A 24041-nucleotide genomic window follows, 5' to 3' on the forward strand; every position below is an offset into this window, starting at 1 on the left:
TGATTAATAATGGCAGAGTAGAGACCGCACAAAGCAATGGTTATATAGGAGGCAACAGGTTTTTTTCCTTTTTCTTAATATGGAAGTTGGAACATTTATTAAATAAAAGCTTTAAACAGATTTCAAGGGCCAGAAAAATAAAATGATATAAAATGTTCTTTCTCTACAGTTTGGGCCCTCTCTAGTTTAGAACTGATGAAATAATGGGATCCCATAGATCTCATAATTATCAACAAATGGAACTGTTGTTGCTGATAAGATAGCACTAAATTTGACATTAAATGCATATTTTATTCAGTGTTCATGTATTTTTAATGCAATGAGCAGTATTGGAAAGTCATGCAAAATTATGTCTGTGACCAATGGAGATTTTAACCTTTTCTTTGCCATCCTATAAATTCTTTTCATGTACATATCAATGTTGCTGTTTTGTTTTGGAGTAACAATTTTTATAAGTGGCATCTATTTCAGGACTGAAGAAAGAGGAACAATTATTCTTTCTTTGCAGGTCCACTCCCAATTCTGTCTCTAGGTCTTTCCATAGCATTTGTTTGCATTAAAATAGCCATCATAATATATAATCGCTACTTTAATAAGAGCGAGAAGAGGAGAAGTTGATTATTTTAACTCAATGAAGCCCCTGATTTGATGTCTGTTGTGAACTTTGGTTATCTGCAATAATAAAATAGTTAACTACCGTATCTAATTATAGATCTACTAAAAGCTGTAGTAGCTGAATGGGGCTTCCATGTGTAAAAGGTCCTCCATGTGTAAAAGGTCCTCCATTAAATGAGCAAAGTACATGTTCTGATGACTTAAGCCAGGGGTCTTCAAACTTGGCCCTTTTATGACTTGTGGATTTCAACTCCCAGAATTCCTCAGCCAAGCACGCTGGCTGACGAATTCTGGGAGTTGAAGTCCACAAGTCATAAAAGGGCCAAGTCTGAAGACCCCTGACTTAAGCACTACAAAGCTTTATACAATCTGTTAAGGGCCATACTTGGAAACCACAATTTCCACCAATCCATGGAAGGTGTGGAATGGTGCCGTGGGATTGTTAAGGATTTGTTAGGTTTAAGGTACCTTATTGTTCCTTATGGAATTTCCCCAGTCCCTGAAAACAAAACCCAAACAGCCATTCCAGGGAGGCTCTGAGGATCGTAAGAGTGGTTCTGCTAATGCCTCCTGGACACACAAACACCCTTCATATTTTTTGCTCAGATGTTTTAAATATAAATTGATAAGAATTAACAAGAGGAGAAATTGTTATAGTGAGTTTCAGAGGCATTTGACTCACTGTTGATGGAAACCAAAAAACTGGCAATTGCTGGTTCTCTCCTTTCTTAAGGTTGTATTTCATTTTTATTAAAGAAAAGGTTGTTGCTTAAAACAGCCACCTGTGACCCTTTTTGATTGGAGGTCTCATGCAATATTCAAATATTTAGTTATTAAGCACTAAGAATATACTTGTGCAAATGATAAAATACATTTGTTCATTTTTTTAGATGTGCATTTTCTTGTGGAGTCTTCTGAGGTAAATTTTTTGTAATGATACTTTCCAAAGCTTCTATATTTTCACATCTCCATTACTGTATTGGGAAACAAGTATTATCTATTTAAGTATAGCTCAAATTTAATGAATCTTTGTATGAAATTTTGTATTTTTGGGGGGTTGATTTCTTTTAAAAAATAGACAAGAATTTTAGTCCAGGCTTTTGAATATGGAGGAACCCCTGCTTCAGTGCTTCATTTCTGAGTTCAGGTCCCAAATGTGTAACTGGTAATGGAAAATACTGAGCTGACATCAATGCAGACCACTCTGGACTAGAAGAGCTAGCAGCCCAATTTAATTTAGGATATCTCATGAAACTTGGATTTAATTTCCCGCCTTTCTTTTACCGAGGGACTTTTTTGTTTTGTTTTGCGATTGCTGTAACGAGAGGAATGTGGGATTGTCAAGAGCTCCAGAATTTGGGACTGTCTAGGACTGATCCTTGCTGAATAAGATGCAGCCGTGGAGTATTGCTACTTTTGATGAATCACAGAAATTTAGGATGTATGGAAATTGAATTTGTCACATGCTTCATTTTCCATAAGCTTCCCGGAGCTTTCAGAAATAATAATAATAATAATAATAATAATAATAATAATAATAATAATAATAATAATAATAATAATAAGAAGAAGAAGTTGGAAGGGACCTTGGAGGTCATCTAGTCCAACCCCCTGCTAAGGCAGGAAACCCTATACCATTTCAGACAAATGGCTGTCCAGTCTCTTCTTAAAAACTTCCAGTGTTGGAGCATTCACCGCTTCTGGAGGCAGGTTGTTCCACTGGTTAATTGTTCTGTCAGGAAGTTTCTCCTTAGTTCTAGGTTGCTTCTCTCCTTGATTAGTTTCCATCCATTGCTTCTTGTCCTGCCTTTGTGCACTTTGGAGAATAGCTTGACTCCCTCTTCTTTGTGGCAGCCCCTGAGATACTGGAACACTGCTATCATGTCACCCCTCACCCTTCTCTTCGTTAAACTACACATACCCAATTCCAGCAACCGTTCCCTATATGTTTTAGCCTCCAGTCCCCCAATCATCTTTGTTGCTCTTCTCTGTACTCTTTCTAGAGTCTCAACATCTTTTTTACATCGTGGTGACCAAAACTGGATGCAGTATTCCAGGTGTGGCCTTACCAAAGCATTGTAAAGTGGTATTAGTACTTCACTTGATCTTGATTCTATCCCTCTGTTAATGCAGCCTAGCACTGTGTTAGCTTTTTTGGCAGCTGCAGCACACTGCTGGCTCATATTGAAGTGATTGTCTACTAAGACTCCGAGATCCCTCTCACAGTTACTACTATTGAGCAAGGTACCACCTATACTATACCTATGCATTTGATTTTTCCTGCCTAATTATCTTGGTTTTAATTAAATGGTTAATTTGCATTATGCATTTATTTACTTATTTACTTACTGTATATTTATATTTCCCACTTTTAGGAATTGTGCGCAGATTACTTGAATTACCTTGTCACACTTTTGGAAAATAATAGCACTGAGTCTTCTATTTTCAAATGTTTTGCTAAAATGTATATATTTTTTAGCTTAGTATAATGAGTAAATCCAGCTATTGTTAATGGCTTCGTGCAAATGAAGCTATTCTGTTTTGTTCATTAAATCATAACTTAGCATAGAACCCCTCATTCTTTTTGATGAGTTATCACATTTAGGATTTTGATGATCTATTCATTATAGATATTATTGTTGCTGTGGCGGAGAGAGTTTGCCCATTTATAGAATGGCTGCCTTGTTGCATGCCCAGTTGGAACAGAGACTATATGTCACCAAAAGAAAAATCTAGAGACACTTGAGTGATATTTGAAGGCTGATGCCAGGCCTAGTGTGATATTTGAATATTGACAGAGATCAGTAACTGGCCATCAATCATTTATTTATTGATTTCTTGTTGTGTTGTTCTTATCTTTGCATTCCAGTGTTGTGAGCTGCAGGTTGTGATCTGATATTGCCAATGTTACTTCTGAAATACTTCAGGTACATTATGATGCTGCCTATCATTTTCTCAGTCTCTTGTTTTCATTTTCTGAATAATTCATTAGCCCCTTTTCCTAAATATACTTAGCCTTTCAGGAAAAAGAAAGTATTTCTGCAGCCAAACTATACCACGTTTCCTAGCTGTTGAAATTGAGTTTCTCTATTCTATTTAGATGTTTATGAATGAGGGGGCATATATATTAATGTCTGTGCCTCTTTTTCTTTTCATAGTTTCATAGTTTTGTGCATTTCCCAGGAGAGACAGCGAACCTAGAAGGAAGGTTCTAGAAGATGGTGACTGGAGACTACTCTTGACTTGAGTATTCCTGAGTCATATGCCAAATGTGGCTTGACAGCTTTGAACAATTAAATTCATAGCTCGCTCTAGAAATGCAGAAGTCTCTAAAAGAGGCCACAGCTGTACAGCTCCTTTGCCTACCTTCAAATCTCTGTAATGATTCTTGTCTTCAACAGACTGTCAACAATAACTACATGGACTTCAAAACAAAGAGCCATATAAAAATCAACTGCTGTCATTGCTTGGAATCTTTTCAAACCCCTTTGCTCATTAAGCTTTCACAAACAGCTCCTGTCAAAAAAAAAAGAGAGAGAGAGAGAGAGACAGAGAAAGAACACACCAAAACAAAACCTGCTTTCATCTCCGTGCTGCAATGCACCAGTCATTACTGAAAATTGCTGGCACTTTGTGAAAGAGAAATATCTGGTGCCTGATTTTGCAGGCACGTTTTAATGGGTGAATTCTCTTTGGGTTTTGTATGTGCCATTAGTAGAAATCTGCAGGATGTCGTCCTTCTTGCCTCTAAATCCCAGGGCCAAACTGGTCAAGCATCTCTGCTTTACTTCAACTATAAAATGTTTGTGTTTGTTTTGCGGTTCATTGAGGATAAAAAAGTCTCATCTTTTCCTGTCTCCAGTTCATTTGGGCAAGAGGGTCTGATGTATTCTGTTCCAGTTCAAGTAAATACGAACTCACCCAATCCCTCATGGACCTGTGCAATCTCAAAAATGCTTCTTAATTGCTTTGCACGTGTAAAGCCTGAATGTTAGGAAGAAACTCTTTGTTGGCTATGTTTACTTAGCGCCCTTTAAGCTCTAATGTGATTCATTTGTTTTGGCTTACTGCAAGTACAGTTATCAATCTGATCTCCCTGGGCCTAATGGAAATGTATCCAGTTCTAGCTTTGTCCTACTGAAGTGGAAATTTCTTTCAAAAGTTCATATTTGGAATGAAGGAAAACCATATCTAGATGAACTAGTTGCATTCAGAGATATAGACAATGGCTTGTCTTGTGCAACTGTAGTATGATCATGGGTTATTGTGTGTTTTGGGAGACTGTAGTAGCAAATGTATAAAGGTGCAAAATGCCTGAAGAAGTTGGGGCAAAGCACCTTTGTAAACAGGATCTGTAGAGGGAGAAATTAAATGTAAATAAACTGCTCCCCATGCTCTGTATCGCTTTTAGGGGGGAAATGTCTAGCTTTATTTCAGTGTGTCTAGTGCCCAGGCACAAGAAGGAAGAATTCCCACCCAGACATTCCACAGTTGGCCCCCAGCTGAATCTAGTCTTAGCATGGAGGGAAAGGGATCTTTTTACAATTATAAACTCCTGCTCTTTTTGGTCTAAAACTGCATCTAGGATCTGCACAATAGGCGTAGCAACTTTGCAAAATGATATTTTCCCCCCATTTTCTTACTGTCCTAATGATATCCTTAAATATATTAGGTGCTAGAATAGGATTAGAAGAGAACAGGCTCTGGGTTTTGATAGGGAGAGATACAGTGGGCTGCAGAAGGGAGTGTGAACAATAGAGATGGGACAAAGGGGATAGTGGCTGTTTTTTCATTCTAGGACACAAAGGCTTCTCTGTGTTGTGGGGGTTTTCATTATCTCGTTGCTGCTAGTCTCCCTGGGGAGAAGAAAAACTGCCATTTATTAGTCTCAAGCTGCTACTGGGAAACACCCAGTGCCACCTGTGTACTAAATAATCCTTGGGAAGTGGGCTTGGGTTTTAACACTTTCTTAAAACTGAGAGTGGGAGGGGAATCTGGTAACAGCAAGTGGCAAGAAGGAGCAGGCAATATGGAAATAGGGGATACAAACGTTTAGAGAAGGAGTGAGTCCTGAAAGAGAGAAAGGAAATGTCAATGGGGCTTGGGATATATGCACTTTGTAATATAAAAGAAAACAGGCAAATCAAAGGAACTGGTACTAATATGCCAAAAGTCAGTTCAGCAGTCTTTCATAATTTCTGGAAGTAATTCCATTTCTAGATTTTTCCCCCTCCAACAGATTCTGCAAATTCTGCAGTTCAATTTACTTAATGAGAATTTTTCAAACCTGTGTAGCTTCTGTTGGTCCAATACTGTAGTGATATTGCCTCTTGTGCATTTTTTTTCTTTTTAAAAAGACAAGTATCTGCCTTACTCAAAATAATTTGGAGTAATAAGGGACCCAGGATCGTCTTTTTAACCGATGGCTCTGCAGAGCTGGATAAGGTGATCAAGTGTGAGGTGCTTTTTATTTTGCATAATTCTTCCATCACTTCATTTCAAGCAAAACCACAATAATTCATTTCTGTATTTCTCAGGCACAGCCTTTGAATACATTTTGAAAGCAGCCAGGTATCTTCAGCCTTTCTGTCTGGAAACTAATGCAAATGCCAGAGCAACCCATTATCTTCCTGAAGCCAGCCCTTTTCATAAAACGAGTCAAGTATATCCTAGTACAGGGGTCTTCAAACTTGGCCCTTTTATGACTTGTGGACTTCAATTCCCAGAATTCCTCAGCCTGCCTGAGTTTGAAGACCCCTGTCCTAGCAAGAGCTTTACAGTCCTTTGGTTTTGTGGTAATTTTAGAGTTCTCTTCTGGAGGTAAACTTAAAAAGACTGCAGCTTTTTCAGCAGTTCTCCAGTATCTAAATATAGTAGTGAATCTAAGAATTCCTCAAGAGTAAACTCTGAATGACTCAATAAAGTTGGATTCTCTTGCTTGCCTGGGAGTTGCAGGACCTGCTACTGTTCCTCCAAGGACTTGATCCATAAACTTGTAATGTCCTGCTATGGAAGCCTCAGTTTTTCTATTCTAGAGGGGATAATCCCTTTTTAAGATAGTTGTGGTTAGATAGTTGCATTTTGCACAGCTTTGTGCTGTGTATGTCAGTCTTCCAAGATGGCCACTACACAAAATCTGGGGTTTCTTCCTCTCTCAGTTGTTGATCTGATATGTTCAGCTGCTATGAGAAGAAACAAAGTTATAGCCACAGTTTTATAACTTAGTTGTCAAACTCACAGCTGTTGACTGCAGTTGTTCTGCAGCCTGTTTCCACCATTTCTCCCCATGACAGTACAAAATCCACCTTAATTCATTGATTTCATGGGTGGAATGGGTATACTATGGAGGTGGGATAAGATACATTGGCCTGTTTTATGGGCTGCAGGGTTTAACCATTTGAATGGGATTGGAAGAATTATGTTGTAATTCAGCTCTAAACTTCATGTATTTATGTACAACTTTCTATAGCTGAAAATCTCAAAACAGTATTCTTTGTCATAAGTTGAGAAAATAAATTGTCTCCTCTATAGAGTGTCACTTGGTCTGCTTGCTTTGCCTTTTTTTGCCCTATTTTATCATTAGATACCCTTCCTGCAATATTCTGGCATTCTGTTTATAGATCACACTGCTCTGTATTGTGTATGACTGAACATGCTGAAGGGTGAATACCTTATGGCTAGAACCTTGGACAATCTGTTGGGTTTTTTCCCAATCATCTCCAGGTGTACTTTTTCAAGCAGATATGTCTGTTAGTGTTATTGAGCTGAAATATTTCTGAAACCTTGAGATCTGGTTGTTGAATAACTGATTGGCTCTGTTGTGTCTTGCTACAGCTTTTCAGGCAGTTCTGAAGCCAACTTTGACAAGCAGGACCACTTTCCTTGGATGGTATCAATCTCATTATGTGGATTTTGTCTATATCCAGAAACTCTCCTTAAGTATTCTGGTGCTGTCTTTCACCTGATGAAAACCACGTGCTTTTTCTTTGTTTCCCACTATCAGCCCAGATGAATCTGCGTGGCTGTAGAATTATCACAGGAGTCACTAAACTGTTTGACCTTTTGACACAACTGGAAAGTTTAGAAATATTTATTGAATAGATTTAGGATGAAGATGGCCAACTGTATATATCTAGTTATATGGCTGCTCATTTCATAGGAAGTGACTCCGGGTAGTGTTGAGCATTCCAGTAAAAAAAAAGTAAATAAGGCCATCTTTAGTATAGCCATTATATAATGATCATTTAAAAGAATTAAAAATTATGAAAGCAAAGCTAAAACAAGAAAAGAGAATAATTGACAGGGGAATGTTAATAAGGGAAGCACCTTACAAGTTCACAGCTCCCCTGCTGTCATAGCCAGATCTTGAGGAACCTTCAGAATCTTAGGAACAAAAAAGGCAACCTTATCTCTAGGGCAGGGGTAGGGAACCTTGGCTCTTTTATGACTCATGGACTTCAACTCCCATAATTCCTCAGTCAGCATAGCTGGGAGTTGAAGTCCATGAGTCATAAAAGAGCCGAGGTTGCCTACCCCTGCCTAGCGTAAGAAGTTTTCACAAAATGGGCACCACATTTGCTTAAGAATTTTTATATAATAGTTGTAGAAACATACTATTAGTCCCCAAACATAAATCTATTCATTTATCTCTCTATTTCTTTCAGGATTAACCCTCTCATTCACATTTCCAGCTTATAAAATATACTCATCCCAAGTCCTAACATTTAAATTTTTTAAATTTTGTATTTTATGTTTTTAACTTTTTATTGTTGTGAGCTGCTCTGAGTCCTTAGAGAGAAGGGCGGCATATAAATTTAATTTTTTTTTTAAAAAAAGCTCAACTCACCTTATTGTGAGTGCGCAAAATGTATATGGCATTAGAATGTTTTAACTTTTAAATACATTGCAAGCTTCTGTCTTATGCTTTAGAATCATTCTTACCCAACTCTCTAATACAGGGGTCCTCAACTCCCAGTCCATGGACAGGCACTGGGCACAGCAGGCCAGAAACCGGGCCGCGCAAACAAGCGAAACCCCATCTATGGGATGCATGCAGCACCTGAAACCACACCCCTCCAGTCCACGGAAAAACCTCTCTCCACTGAACCGGTCCCTGGTGCCCAAAAGGTTGGGGGGGGCACTGCTTTAATGTACATTAGCTGTGTCTAAATGAATATGGTGAATTGGCCTGGAGGAGATCATTAGAGAAAGTTTTAACCCAAAGTAGCCTTGGGATTATTTTGAAATAAACTAAACTCCCCTCTATCTATATTGTCTGAATATAAAGGAGAAGGTTAACAGAGGTTTGCCCTCTCTTCCTGGTACATTGGATGGATTTGTACAAATGAGGACCTCTTGTTTTCTGGTTCTTTTACATGTATTTATCCATCTTTGTATATACGCATGTAAAAGATGGCACAAGCAAAAAAAAATAATCCTAATGGTGGGTAAGTTTTTTTTAGTTGTCTGCCTTCCTCACATAAATTCTAGTCTCTTCATCTTCCTTCACTATCTCTAGTACCTGTGAAACCTCATGTGATTGCCTGATTGCCAGCCCCAAATCTGGTTTGAGTATAATTCCAGTCCCCTGTCCAAAATTAATCTAATTCCTCTTCTCAAACTTTTCCATCTTTATCATCAGTTAAGAGATGCCATTCCTTAAAAGAAAGGGAGTTCCTATCATGAGGAAATTTTACTCTTATACTAGGACAGGGGTATCAAACTGCTGGCCCGTGGGTCAGTTTCATCATGCAGAGGCTGCGTCCACCCCAGCTCCGGCAATGCGAAAAATGTTGTGATACCTCACGACACATCACGTGATGCGGCGAGTTTGACACCCATGTACTAGGGTGTGTACATGGGTGAAGGTTCTCCCTCTTCTTCAGATTTTGCTCCAAGGCATTTCAGTTTTCTTGGTATAGTGGCTCCTGTTTAGAATGACCACACCTGGATAAGGCTGCTTATTACAGGTCCTGTCACCGGTATATTGAGGATAGATAATCTCTGCATTTTCCATAATTGTACCTAAATTGTAGAACAAACTGGTTTTGCAACTGAAACTTTTTCTTCCTTACTGAATTTGGAAAAGGGCTAAACTTGTCCTTTTCTCCACAGAGCTTTAGACCTTTTATGGTGATTGTTAATGTATATATTTACAAATATATGTGAAAGGCATCAAAATTCTACAAAATTAATAAACATAGTGTAGCTGGCTAACTTAGTAAGTTATGCAAATAAGTGTGAATGATGATATTTGCAGGCATGACGTATACAATATACAAATGGGTTATGGCTCAGTAAATCAAAGAAGGGAATGCATAATCTACAAATCCAGATTGTGTAGCACTGGCCCAAGGCTGTTTGATCTGGCTTTATCAGTTGCAAACATTTGGTTGTCAATATATGATGGTTTTTCTAGGTAAATGGTATGAAAGCTTTGCTGTTACATTTTATCACCTGGGGATGAAGCTTATACTTCTGCTCAGGGTCAGATTTTTTTGAAATAAAATTGCATTTGTAACCATTGGACTCTGCTACCTCTCTCTTTTTGGGGATATCCTGAATATATTTGCCCACACAAACAAAACATTAGGTTGTGTTTAGAATAAGACTGATATCTCTCTCCCCTCCCCCTCAGTGTTTCTTTAGTAAGTTGAAGAGTGTGGACTTCAACTCCCAGAATCCCCAGCCAGCGTACTAACCATGGAATTTTGGGAGCTCAAGTTCACACATCTTAAAAGTTGCCAAGTTTGAGAAACACTGTTTTAGATCTTAGTTCTGGTTGTGGGAATGCAAGATTGCTTTGCTTGTGAGTTCTCTGGATCCCTGCAGGTCTGCAGCTATTGATTAACCATAAACAACCTAGATTTCATGGCAAAGGGGAGCTTAGGGTGCTGAATGAAGAATTCTGTTCTTTTTGTATACATGGTAGGTGACATTTGGGGCCTTTTTTATAGATTTTGTGGTTCCTGCAGAAAAGAAAAAAAAGATGGAGTGAAATCATTCTGGTGATATCTATAAGGGATCTCTGACCTGCATCCAAGTGACATAAAAATACTATTTATTGATCAGCAAATAAATGCTTTTAAAAACTAGATTGCTTGGGCAAAAGAGACTTCTTCATTCAGTCCTGAAAAAAATAGGTGTATGCTATTTGGGGGGAGGGGCAGGGGCAGGGGAGTCAGTTTCAAAATCTAGATGCAGACACACACACACATGAACATAATTTTTTTTTTCAAATTCAAGAATCTATTTTCCCACTGAAGGACTGCTTCCTAAGATCTTATAGAAGCTGCTTTGTCCTTTAAAAACAATAAATTGAGCTTGAAAGTGATTTGTTTATTTATATTTTAAAGAAATGTGATATAAAAATGTTAAGAATCATCTTGAATCAAACTGAACATCTTCCTAGTTCAGCTTTGTACCAGGATAAATACTGTGACGAACTGATACCATGAAACCTGCTGTCTTTGATTCCAGAAATATATGTCAAAATAAATAGCAATTATGGGAAACCTTGTTATTCATGAATTTATTTCATCTCATTTTAAGTCGTCCAAGTTGGGTTGTCACTAAAACTTGTGGGAGTAAATTTCCTAATTTAACTGCCATTTCAGAAGCTTATTTTCAGTCCTTATTTTCCCATTTTCCTTGAGTGAATGATACTGTCTTTTACTATTATCATTTTTTTGCTTAATTTGTCATGCTTTCTCATTTGTCCTTTTTTCTAAGCTAAGAAGCCCCAAATGTTGTCATTTTACTCAGAATAAATTATCTAACCCTTCCTTTGGTGATGGCGGTTGCCCTTTCTTGTACATTTTCAGCTCTTTTTTTTAAGGGATTGTAACTAGAATCATGCATAATACAGTATTTCAGCTGTGAGACTGCCCTGTCCCAATCTGCCTGTCAGCTGGAAATTGGGCAAAAAGCCCACAACTATTTTCTCTTGGGCCCAGAAATGGGGATCATATAGCTGTGAGCTTTTTTGCCCAACTCCCAGCTCTCAAGGGAGTAATGCTAGCCTGCCACGTTTGTGTGTCTTCACAGCTCCTGTTGTCTGAGTCTGGAAACACAGTATGTGGTAGCCATTCAAATGTCTCATTTTTGGAATCAGAATAGCTCTGAAGAACAAGAATGTATGAAAATCTTAGAGATATCTGGACTAGTCTAGTCAAAGTAGTGCAGGCACAGTCAAGCTTGATTACCTGGGAAAAGGGACTATTAATCTAGCCACCTGTTTGTTAGATCTTTGATCCTCCTGGCTTTTATAAAGGCTACTTAGGAAGTGACAGACAGTACAGTTCAGTCCATGCAGTGGTACTGGCCCCCCAGAGAGGGGATAGTTCTACTGATCTTGAAGTAGGCAATAATGCACCCTGTCCTCATTGCTGGACTCAACCATCCTGGACCATTTTCATTCAGTCACCAACTTAGGGAAGGAGGGCCTTTGTGCAGGTTCACCCTTTCTTCAACCAGGAGGCCCTTTAGATGGTCACTCATGTCCTGGTCGCCTCACAACTGGACTATTGAAATGCACTGCCCTAGAAAACCATCTGGAAGCCATGGCTGCTTCAGAATGCAATGGCACAAACAGTAAATGGCACTTCTTGTTATGCCCATTTGCCATTATTGCTTTATGAACTGCACTGGCTGCAAGCAGGTTTCTGAGTGAAATTCAAGGTATTGGTTGTTATTTTTAAAGTCTTTCATGCCTGATTCGCACCCTTCAGGACCTGGATAACTGAGGCACCACCTATCTCCAGTTGTTTCTCCCACCTGGTACATTCAGGGACAGTGGGTATACTCCACTTCCCTCAATTAAATATTTCATCTTGTGGAACTAAGGAAACATGTCTTCTTTGTCTCCGCCTCTACCCTCTGGAAAAGCATCCCCCTAAAATGAGGCACCCACTCTTCTGAGGTTCTGGAAGACCTTAAAACTTGGCTCTGATCCCAACCTTGAGAGTAGTATACCTGAAGAACACAGATTGTATTTTCATTGGATCTTTTTTTTATTGAAATGGTTGTTTTTGGCCTTGCTGCCTTGTCTTGTTTTATGTCTTTTTAATTGTCTTTTAATTCTTGGATATTGTAAGCCAATTTCTGCGGTGGGCAGCTATAATAATTGATTAGTTGATTATATAATTGTTAATAATTTATTATAATAAAATATAATAATTAGCCACATACCAAGAAGCCTTGGGTGACACTTGGAAAATCTGTGCATTGATGAAATTTCCATCTGTCAAAAACCCACATTTGCTTGGATTTGCACATACACTATGCTGATACATTATTATGACAGCTAAAGAAGTGACAGCTGTGATTTCACATTGCTGTGTATATATTATTATTATTATTAATATATACCATGATAATAACAACAACATCTGTCTATCCCAGGTTCTTGGGAAGAACTTGATAGGTGGACAAAAATATTAAATCTAGTATAAACATCTGGTTGACTCTGTGACCAACCATCATAATAATATGGTTGTATTGTTAAACTCACAGAGTTATTTGGCCTTTGGCTGTTTGGACTGAAACTGTGTTTTGCCACTTCAGTTTTCCTCTAACTTGTCTGCTGCCTCAACTTTTTTCAGAATCATGCTTGCCAATGCTGCCATAATGAGGATCCTCATCAAAGGGGGGAAAGTGGTGAACGATGACTGCACCCTTGAAGCTGATGTTTATATTGAGAATGGCATCATACAGCAGGTGGGCCGTGAACTCATGATTCCTGGCGGAGCCAAAGTCATAGATGCCACTGGCAAGCTGGTGATCCCAGGTGGTATTGATACCAGCACCCACTTCCACCAAACCTTCATGAATGCAACCTGTGTGGATGACTTTTATCATGGCACCAAGGTACCTTTCTCTTTTGTGCATGTTGCTGTAGTGGGCAGGTGGGGAAGTGAGCCCTCGAAGGATTGCCTCATCTAGGTGAGATCCTCAATAGTTAAAGTTGCAGTACATGAGAAAAATGATGGTGGGAAGACTAGAGTTCCCAAACTCTCATTTCTGAGGAGAATGATTTATTCAGGAGTAGACAATGAATCCAGCAATACATCACTGACTTCTGCTGATTTTTCCCTCTCCATCGATTTAATATTTTCTCTCATTAATTATTTTAATTTTTTTTAAAAAAATGGAAGCCCACATATTTGTGTATGTCTCTGGGTCTTCCATAGGCCCTACCTTATAGACATTTTTAGAAAACACAAATGATAGATTGGTTGCAGCCTAGCACTTTTGTTTTTTGAAATAATGCTCCAAGAAACAAAGGTAAGCCTGGTAATGTTGAAACTTGCAAACCTATGTGTTTATTTATACTTATTTATATGCTACTCAAAGAAAAAAAATATTCTGAGTTGCTTGTACTCATTATAGTAATAGAATTAAAATATACAGTAATTCAATCAAAAGTTATATTGAACATTCAATGGCACAGCAATAAAATCGCAATCTACCATCCAGTCATGCTTGCCATAATATTAAAAAATTACCTTGTGCTACTTCTTCAAGAGCAACTTAATTATTCACCTACATCCAAAGGACTTCCAGAAAAGCAGAATATGACTTGGAACTTAACAATGTTTTCATAATAAGGATAAGGATATAAGGATCATTATGTCCCAAAGTTCTGTTGGGGGGAACATACCTTGAACTAAGAATTCACCAGTGTCTCCTGTTTAGTTAATCAGTTTTTCATTTGAAAATTTGTACACTTATGATTATGCCAATTCTACAAGCACTTCTGAATGTAGCAAATAAGGTTTGGGGAACATCTTCATCAATGCCTCCAGTGACAAAACTTTGGAAAACTATATGATTGCTGTTTCATTTTTCAGCAACTGCTACTAAAGTTCAATGTCATGGAGGCAATTCATATACTATTTTTATTAATCACCACATACTTAATCTCATATTACATCTGTTGTGAGAATGATACATGAGATGCTATGGAACGAAGAATTATTGTTTTTTTTTAAGATTACAAATCTTTAAACCTGGCTGATATAATATCAGCTCTTCTTTTGAGATATCAAAACTGAATTTTAATTTATTCATCTTCACAGTAAACCAATAGTCAATGTCTTTTTAAAACCATACTCAGGTTCAAAATAACAAATTAGTGCTGCTAAGGATTAGCTGGTTATAGCTACAACCTCATGACTGCAGCTATCATTAATAGGCAATAGAGGCTGCCCAGAATCAGTTGGCAATTGAAAAAGATTTTTTTTAAAAAAAATGGTTGTTCTGGCCAGATCTTTTGCAGAAGGCTAACTGTCATATAAAATTCATTTTGTTTTATAGAGAATAATTTCAGTACCGTAATGGATGATACTCTCAAGAAGATTGAAAAATAAAAAAATAATGCCTGCAGAATGGAATGGGGGTAACTTAATGAAGGACTGAATATTAAACATCAAATTATGATGAATACGTTGACCTTAAGGACATATATTTCTGTATTACGATTGGGTAGTTCTATATTATTATAATAGAAAACACTTGATGTGCAAAAGAAGTCCCCACTTCCATTTCCTCCTCATTCCTCTTCAACATGTCAAGAATATTCAGAAAATATTCTGATGATATTCAGAAAAATATTATCCTCTCATAACTCACAGAGGTTCAAATGTACTCAAATATTCATAATTTTTGTTGCTGCTGCTGCTTCTTAGGACTGTGCCAGTGCTTCTAATTTTAAGATAATATCTGCTCTACCCCAGATAATATTACAGTAATATTCTCAGTAAATTTGAAAGATGGGACTTATTCCCTTACATTCCTGAATCTAATTAACTTGGTGTATTATGAATACCATTTCCTAATGGCAATACACTTTACCAGCTTCAACAATAGCTTAATGAGTTTCTTCAGGCAGACTTGTAAAGGATGTTTAATCTGGCTGTGACCCATTCCTAGTTCCTACTATTGTTAATCTATGGTTAACTCTTTTGTCTTACCAGAAAGCATGTAGTATCTTTAGTACTACAGCAGAGTAAGGTTGTGGATGAGACAGTCAGTACTTGCTGCATTCCTATATTTCCAGAGAAACCTACTCAGTATATTCCTAATGATCTAACTCAGGGGTGTCAAACTCAATTTCATTGAGGGCCTCATCAGCATTGCGGTTGCCCTCAGGGGGCCGGGTGGGTATGGTCAGGGTGGGCTTGGCCTACTGGGTGGGTGTGGCTAGAGTGCGTATGGCCTACTGGGTGGGCATGGCCAGCTCTACATCGTTGGCATCAAGGGTGCCTATGGGGGCCTGGGCAGGAGTGGGACAGATCTGAGGGTCTCTGGCAGGAGGAGGGTCTCTGGGCCGGGGCCAAGGCAGTGGGGGCTGTTCCCTCACTGTTTCCAGGATGGCTTTGCAGGCCGCATGTAACCACTTCACGGGCCGGATCCGGCCCCCGGGCCTTGTGTTTGACATGTCTGATCTAACTCTTTGCATCCTAATCATTCTGTGACAGTTGAGATAAAATAAGTGCCTCTACTTACCAGGGAGGGGATATTTATTTCTACAGTATGAAAGTTATTTACCTCACAATTTCTATTTCAGATGTCATTATGTATAGTTTGGGAGGGGAGGGACTTCACTGTTTCTTAATAAATTTTATTGTATCTGCCTTCCAGTTAAGCTTTTTGCTCTTTCATAGAGCTTGTCTGTTAGCTTACCACCTCTCTAATTTCAAAATCACTCAAATTGCTGGATATGACTGGCCAGTGACTGCTCATTTTGAAGATAGACATTTTGATAAGAATTATCTTGACACAGTGAACAAAACAACTGTGTGCCTTGTCATCTTCCTGTAAGGACTCTTACAAGTCTTTGAAGGAGTGGGGACAGCATTGCAGTGGAGATCAATAGCCAGGCAATAAATTCTGGCTAGCGAAATATCTGGGAAAAGGAGAGATTGTGGTACCACTCATGTGTATTCCAGAGAGCAGCTCCTTGTGAGTAAACCATAGAAACGAAGGTTTTTCTGGTTGACTCATGCGTCAAGTGGCTGGGAGTTGAGGGATTTCAGTCAAATTCACAGTTATATTGTAGCCTATATGGACACAAAATTTATCAAGCCTTATTTCTTAATCACTTTTGGAAATTGCTTAACTGTTTGTCACCTCTTAAGAACTTATGGAGCAACAAGTTTTAAAGTGGTGAGCCTGTTTTAATCCTTAGCAAAAGAAGTTTTAAATGCAGGTTTAAGGATGCAATAAAGGCCTATCAGCTTCTGCGCATTGTAGTTCCCTTCTCACCTCTTTATAATGATAATCTCAAGCGACTTCACTACCAGCTTAAAAAAACATTCTACAGTATTTTCTTAATGATTATAAATTATTTCTATTTTTACTTATCAAAATTGTTTTTTCTGCAGGTACTGTTGAATTATCACATTTTCTATTGTTTTGATTTGAATAGAAGTTGGCAAATAGAATCTTTCAAACATCTTTTTAGACAGATGAAACATCTTGTTCTTGAACTTGCTTGCAAAGCAGAGGCTGTTAAAATCTGAAAGTCACCCCTTTATCTTTCAATTCTATTTACTATTTAGAATAATTCTTGTTTCTTTATATAGCAAGAAAGACACACGGGAATGACAAATGGAGAACTAAAAAGAGGCTGGGAATAATCCAGGAAAGAGTCAGGAAAGAACCAAACAGTGGTAGGAAAAAGGAGCATAACTTTTAACATTAAATGGTGTATGAATTGAAAGTTTAGTCTGTAAGAGAGAACTCAAAAGAACTGGAGTACGTTTTGGCATCATTTACTACATTTACTTTTTATATTTTACTTTTTATATTTTGGCTTCATTGCTTTGCTTTTTTATTAAATTTGTTTTTATTGGAGCAGAAAATTATGTATTCAGAGGTACGGATTTCTGTTGTTAGGGCCTCAGTTATGAGATATGTTCACAGTTTGGGGCAAATAACTTCTCTTTGGACCCCTTTTCTGTGTGGTGGATATATAGCAACAACCTGTGCCTATCATGGCAGCCATTTTTTGCCAAAACTCAAAAAACATCCACCCCATCAAAATACTGTAATGCAAATAGGGTTTAAAAGAATTTCTTATTATATAAAAGAAAAATAAATTGCTGGCACAATTCGTGGGAGCTAAAAATCCCCGATAGATATTCCTGAAATATATAAGGTAAAGGTAAAGGTTCCCCCGCACATGCGTGCTAGTCGTTTCCGACTCTAGGGGCCGGTGCTCATCTCCGTTTCAAAGCCGAAGAGCCAGCGCTTGTCCGAGGACGTCTCCGTGGTCATGTGGCCGGCATGACTAGACGCCAAAGGCGCACGGAATGCTGTTACTTTCCCACCGCAGTGGTCCCTATTTTTCTACTTGCATTTTTACGTGCTTTTGAACTGCTAGGTTGGCAGAAGCTGGGACGAGTAACAGGCGCTCACTCTGCTACGCGGCACTCGGGATTCGACCCGCCAAACTGCCGACCTTCCGATCGACAAGCTCAGCGTCCTAACCCACTGAGCCACCGCGTCCCTTGAAATATATATATATATATATACATATATATATATATATATATATACATATATGTGTGTGTGTGTGTATATATATATATATATATATATACACACACGCTTCAGCTTCCTTCTGGGTGGGCCAACAGCCTGAGGATGACGGATGGGATTCCGTCGAAACGTTGCTCTTACACCTTCAATTCTACGTGGGAAAAAACCCGAATGACCAAAGATCCACATACAAACACCCGCGAAAACCTCAGAAAACATATATATATATATATATATATATATATATATATATATATATATATATATATATATATATATATATATATATATATATATATATATATATATATATATATATAACCCCATTTATATCCCGCCCTTCTCCGAAGACTCAGGGCGGCTTATAATCTAAGGAGCACAAATCCAGGGCTTTTTTTCTCATAGAACACTCAGAATGGAGTTCCAGCACCTTTTTTGGATGGAACCTTGTAAGGTAGGCAAGGCGGGTTGTATGACATGTGTGGGTTCCGGCACCTTTTTCTTTTACAAAAAAAGCACTGCACAAATCAATGTGCTTAGCAATAGCCTTCATTCTATGTATATGCCTGCTTATTAGGGCTTTCACACACACCCCAAGCGGCATTTTACAAAGTCAGCTTATTGCCCCCAACAATCTGGGTCCTCATTTTACCTACCTCGGAAGGATGGAAGGCTGAGTCAACCTTGAGCCTGGTGGGACTCGAACCTGCACTAATTGCAGGCAGCTGGTGTTACTTAAGGAGGCATACACATTTACATAAGCAATAGCTCAGCAGTTTATTATTTTATTGATTACATTTATATTCCATCTAATCTAAGGACTGTTGGTGGTTTAAGTGAAATAAGAAATTATTAAAACATCTACAATGCATTCAAAATAGCATTTATAACAACAATAAAGAAAAAAAAATGAAAATAGTGTGTGTGTGTGTGTGTGTGTGTGTGTGTGTGTGTGTTGTGTGTATGTGAGGGAGTATTTTTCCTGCTTCACTACTTCGCTATATTTCTTTACTCCGCTCGAAGGAAGGCATGCTTAGTACAGACATTAAACATGGGAGAACTACGGAAACATTCTGCTGCTTGAGCTGAAAAATCACTATTTTCTGTTAATTATGCTCTTTCTGGTTTGTATCACACATGTTATTTAGGTTTGCATGTGTGAATAGAGAATATACAATAATTCATCTCTGCCACAAACCTTCCATATTTTTACAATTCGACATTAGCCTACTTTTGGGGTAGTGCCTTGATAATCCTGCTGCCATCACTTTTCTTCTGCTGGGCACCTTACCTGGTGTACTTCCCTGATCCCGAGAGAGCCAGGGCTCCCAGAATCCCTGTTGCTTTGGTGATTATTAAAAATATAAAAATTGAAATAATTTCTACAGTGTAACCTCCTGATCACTTCATATATAGTTATGTGACTAGAAGATTCAGTTGTTCCTTTGAAAGTAGAACAATTTCATAAAGAAAAAAATATTTTAAAAGATCAAATGTAAAATTCCTTATTAAATTTGTGATTTAAAAAAGTATTTGCAGTGTTACAGGTGTACCACATGATGGCAGAGGTCTGCTACAAATGGTAACAGGAGAGATGCTTCCTTTAATAATACCGATTACAAAAATATTCCAAATAAAATTAATATGCAAAGGCAGAAGTATGGATGAACAGAAGCTAAGTTTAAGTATATAACTTCCGGTTGTAGTCCAGAAAAATAGAAACACTTAGCAACCCTTGTGTGGGGATTCAAAGAATCCTAGCACATTCTCTCGCTGGACATTCACTTAGGTCTACAAAAGTAGAAAACCCTTAAAATGCGTCTCTTCTGTGGTTTACCAACAGAAGAGCCTTGGTGGAGCAGTGGGCTAATGCCTCCTTAAGTAACACCAGCTGCCTGCAATTAGTGCAGGTTCGCATCCCACCAGGTTCAAGGTTGACTCAGCCTTCCATCCTTCCGAGGTAGGTAAAATGAGGACCCAGATGGTTGGGGGCAATTAAGCTGACTTTGTAATAATGCCGCTTGGGGTGTGTGTGAAAGCCCTAATAAGCAGGCATATACATAGAATGAAGGCTACTGCTAAGCTTGTAAGCCGCCCTGAGTCTTCGGAGAAGGGCGGGATATAAATGGAATTAAAATAATAAAAAAATGCCTTTTCCTTGAAAAATCTACTTTGATCAGAGTTGGAGAAGACTGCTCTTAGTTTAATTAGGTTTTTTTAGCTCCAGCATGCACCTTCATCCTGTAATGGCCTTTGATATCTCCCTTTGTTTTTAAACCACTCAGAATTTTGTCATAGATTATACAATATAGGAGATGATAGATATTTTTGTTTATTCTGCATAATTCAAATTATATAACCCCCATGTTTATATTCACAACTTCTAAACTATGTTAGTATAGAGCTTTGACCTATTTCTAGAAAAAACTTCATATGACCTGCATATATACTCCCAGCCACGGGAGGAGTTGAGATTATCTCTCTGCCTACTGAGAAAGTACCTCTCCCTTATGAAGATAATGATTCTGTATCAGAAGGTAAACTGAATGTCTAATTCTGTTTGGGATGCTGATTGACATCCACAATACTGGCTTAAATCTAAATTTCTGGTTGGTCCTGCAACTATGGGAGCTGGGGACAAGCTTGTGTACTGTTCATCTTTATTAAGCTATAGAGCCTACTTATTCTTTTCGAGCCCAGTTTAGTTAATCATTCATTATACTAACCCAGAAATGGACTGATTTAGAATTGCTAAGTGTGTTGCTTACCAAATTCACATCTCTGATTAGTTATTATTAGGTCATCTTTCCTAGGTTATCAAAAGTCATTCATTCTCATCTGAATCCACTCCAGTATTGAAGTCCTAGAAAGAAGAATTGGAGTACAGATAATATAATAAGTAAGCAAACAGCCAGCCAGTAAGCAGCCAGCCAAAAAGAATAGATCAGACATGTCAAACACAAGGCCCGGGGGCCGGATCCGGCCCGCAAAGTGGTTTCATGTGGCCCGCGAAGCCATCCTGGAAACAGTGAGGGAACGGCCCCCACTGCCTTGGCCCTGGCCCAGAGACCCTCCTCCTGCCAGAGACCCTCAGATCTGTCCCACTCCTGCCCAGGCCCCCCATAGGCACCCTTGATGCCAACTATGTAGAGCTGGCCATGCCCACCCAGTAGGCCATATGCACTCTAGCCATGCCCACCCAGTAGGCCACACCCACCCTGGCTATACCCACCCGGCCCCCTGAGGGCAACCGTAATGCTGATGCGGCCCTCAATGAAATTGAGTTTGACACCCCTGGAATAGATGAACAGCTGTCTGGGACAGAAATGATGCTTGGCCTTACAAAAGAAGACCAGAAGAAAGGCGCCTAAGTTCATTGTTAAGTGGTTGAGCATTCTGCATCCTTGGTGCCATGCTGGAATAAGATGGGGTACACCAATAGGGAATCTTAGTTCAAGATCTTTAGAAAATAGCTATGCTGAAACATTTCCATTTCTGTATTTGAGTCTCAGTTATGGACTATGGACTCAGTTATGGACTGTAATTAAATCTTAAATCTCTATCCTTCAATAATTATTGACTTACGTGTTTGAGGAACAAACTAATGAAAGAACAGGTTCTTCAAATACACACAATCTTTCACATTATTTGTTCCAAGACCATCATTTTCCATATCAAATGATTGACAGAATTTCTTGCCCGTGAATGTTTTGCTCCAAAATACAGTTTAGTCCTTAAGTTGTCAAATGGACCAGGAAAGGAAGTTTTAATAACTGTAGCTCCATACAGTGAAACTTGGATGAGGGAGAGTGTATGATCTGTTGTGAAGCCCCTGCTCCCTTTCTTCTCAAGAGGGAATTATTCATATTCATCCATCTCTTGGATTTAAGTCTTATAGGAGACCAACCTGCTTCTGTGGTGACAACAAGTAGGGTTACTATGTGTGGTACACAAAAGCCAACTTAAGGAATGGTAATGTTTAAGAACAGCAGTAACACAGCAGCTTACATTAAATATGTGATTATACTTCCATAAGGCACAAGCACTATTTTTTATTTGATCATAGTCGATTAGCAATGCATTATCCTTAACGCATTTTGCATTGGCACTTCACATGCAAATCTGATTAGATATCTAATTAATTTAACTATCTGCATCTCACCCATGGTTGTTGTTGTTAGCTGCGAAGTCATGTCCAACCCATCACGACCCCATGGACAACATTCCTCCAGGCCTTCCTGTCCTCTACCATCTTCTGGAGTCCATTTAAGCTCACACCTACTGCTTCAGTGACTCCATCCAGCCACCCATGATTAGACTCATGTAATATAAAAAAGAGCTGCTGGCAGTTGTCATTGTGTGGGAGAGTCATGTAATATAATGCATTCTTCCAGTAGAATGCCATTCTGAGAAGGAGAGGAGGCAGTTGGGCCCCCACTTCCTTGGTAAAAGAAGGAAAACTAAATGGTTTGAAATTTCTGCACTTAATAAGAGCTGCCACTCATTTTGTGATTTCTTTGGTACTGGTATCAGCAACACTCCAAGAATGGAAAGCAGTCATTCTCTTTCCTCATCCCAAATAGAAGGAAATCTTCACCAATATTAATAGTCTTAAGATGAAGGAATGGTAGAGTTACTAGTTTAAAAGACATTCAGCCACTCTGGGATGGAAGAATAAGGTAGGAAGGACTAGACATAATAACTACTTTTGGCAGCTGTCAGTATCCCTAATTAAAATAGTGTGTGTGGGGGGGGTTTGAATGAGGTGGCAGCAACTGTCTTCTTTTACTTGGGGACAGGTGAATAAGGAAAATTAGGTAATTTACTGCAGAACCTGGAGAAGTAAAAAAAAAGTCTTTTATATGTTTTCACTGGTTGTATAGTGGCAATAGAAGTAATTTTAGCTTTCATAACCTTGAAGCACAGCCTGGCCAAAAGCCCTGTTTCAATTGCTTTATAAAAATACAGTTTCTGAGAGATAGTTTTATTATTAATAAACCAATTCATATAGCTCCCCATCTCACAAACAAGCAACTCTTGGCAGAAATGTCTGTCCCCTTGCTAAAATGGCTTGAAGCTCCTATTTGCTTGGGGTTGCTATCACTTCTTGAGGTTGGTAGGAGCTGTCCATGCTCATGGTGCTGAAGAAAATTTGAGTCTATCCGTGCTCACTAGACAACAGCAAGCTGTAACATGAGCTTAGATAGATGCTGTCACTATAAATACTGGAATGAAACCAGGGCATGGTGTTCATTGCCCAAGCTTTTTACATCCTTAGTATGGATTCTGAATTCTGATTAACTGTAGATTAGACTTCAAATCAAGTTTGTATATATATTTCTAGAGGCTGAAAGATTGTGCATATGTGACTTCCATTATCAAAATTATCCAGTCAGAATGGTCATTACTGAGAACTCTAGGAATTGAAATCCACATACTTGGAGGGTGCACAGGCTGGAAAAAGCCACTCAATAGTCTTCCTAGACATTTTGCTATGCGCAGAACTTTACAGATGGGTTTCCCTGAATTTTACCTTCCACAAGAAAGATTTATTTTAGATCTTTCACAAACTTTTTTTCTTAAATGACAAAGGGAATTCTGTAAAACATACTTAATCTCATATTAAATTTATTCTGTCATTTAGTTTCAAAGGACTCTCAAAAATGGTTTATGTATTATTAATGTAACTCAGTCTATGTCTATAAGGTTACTATTATAAGCTTTTTAGTTAGTCTTAATAAAAAATATGAGACTTTCTGTCTCATATTACATATATACTCAACTACAGCCTATCTGGCTACTCCTCATGAAACATGTAAATTAATATCTGGTTGCTTCATGTTTCAAGAAGCAGCTTAGTATGAATCTGCAGTTGCTCTTCC

General features: G+C 38.4%; 1 protein-coding gene and 1 long non-coding RNA gene across 2 annotated transcripts in view; one reads left to right on the forward strand and one right to left on the reverse strand.

The window, feature by feature from the left end:
• The window catches only part of LOC308660619, a 33019-nt gene that overhangs the window by 6684 nt on the left and 2294 nt on the right, over positions 1–24041 (reverse strand). Inside the window, exons 2-4 of the long non-coding RNA XR_014024761.1 lie at positions 22322–22993; positions 21745–22072; positions 20928–21022 (exon numbers count right to left, since the gene is read on the reverse strand). This is a non-coding gene — a long non-coding RNA (uncharacterized lncRNA). The remainder of the gene's footprint in view (positions 1–20927; positions 21023–21744; positions 22073–22321; positions 22994–24041) is intronic.
• DPYSL5 (dihydropyrimidinase like 5) overlaps positions 13222–24041 on the forward strand; it is a gene marked incomplete at its 5' end in the record, with an annotated part of 43790 nt that continues 32970 nt past the window's right edge. Inside the window, one exon of the mRNA XM_081315042.1 lies at positions 13222–13482. Within this exon, the coding sequence (XP_081171168.1) occupies positions 13222–13482 (261 nt within the window). The remainder of the gene's footprint in view (positions 13483–24041) is intronic.

This window comes from Vipera berus (genome assembly GCF_964194415.1).
Source record: "Vipera berus genome assembly, chromosome: 1".
Lineage (NCBI taxonomy): Eukaryota > Metazoa > Chordata > Lepidosauria > Squamata > Viperidae > Vipera > Vipera berus.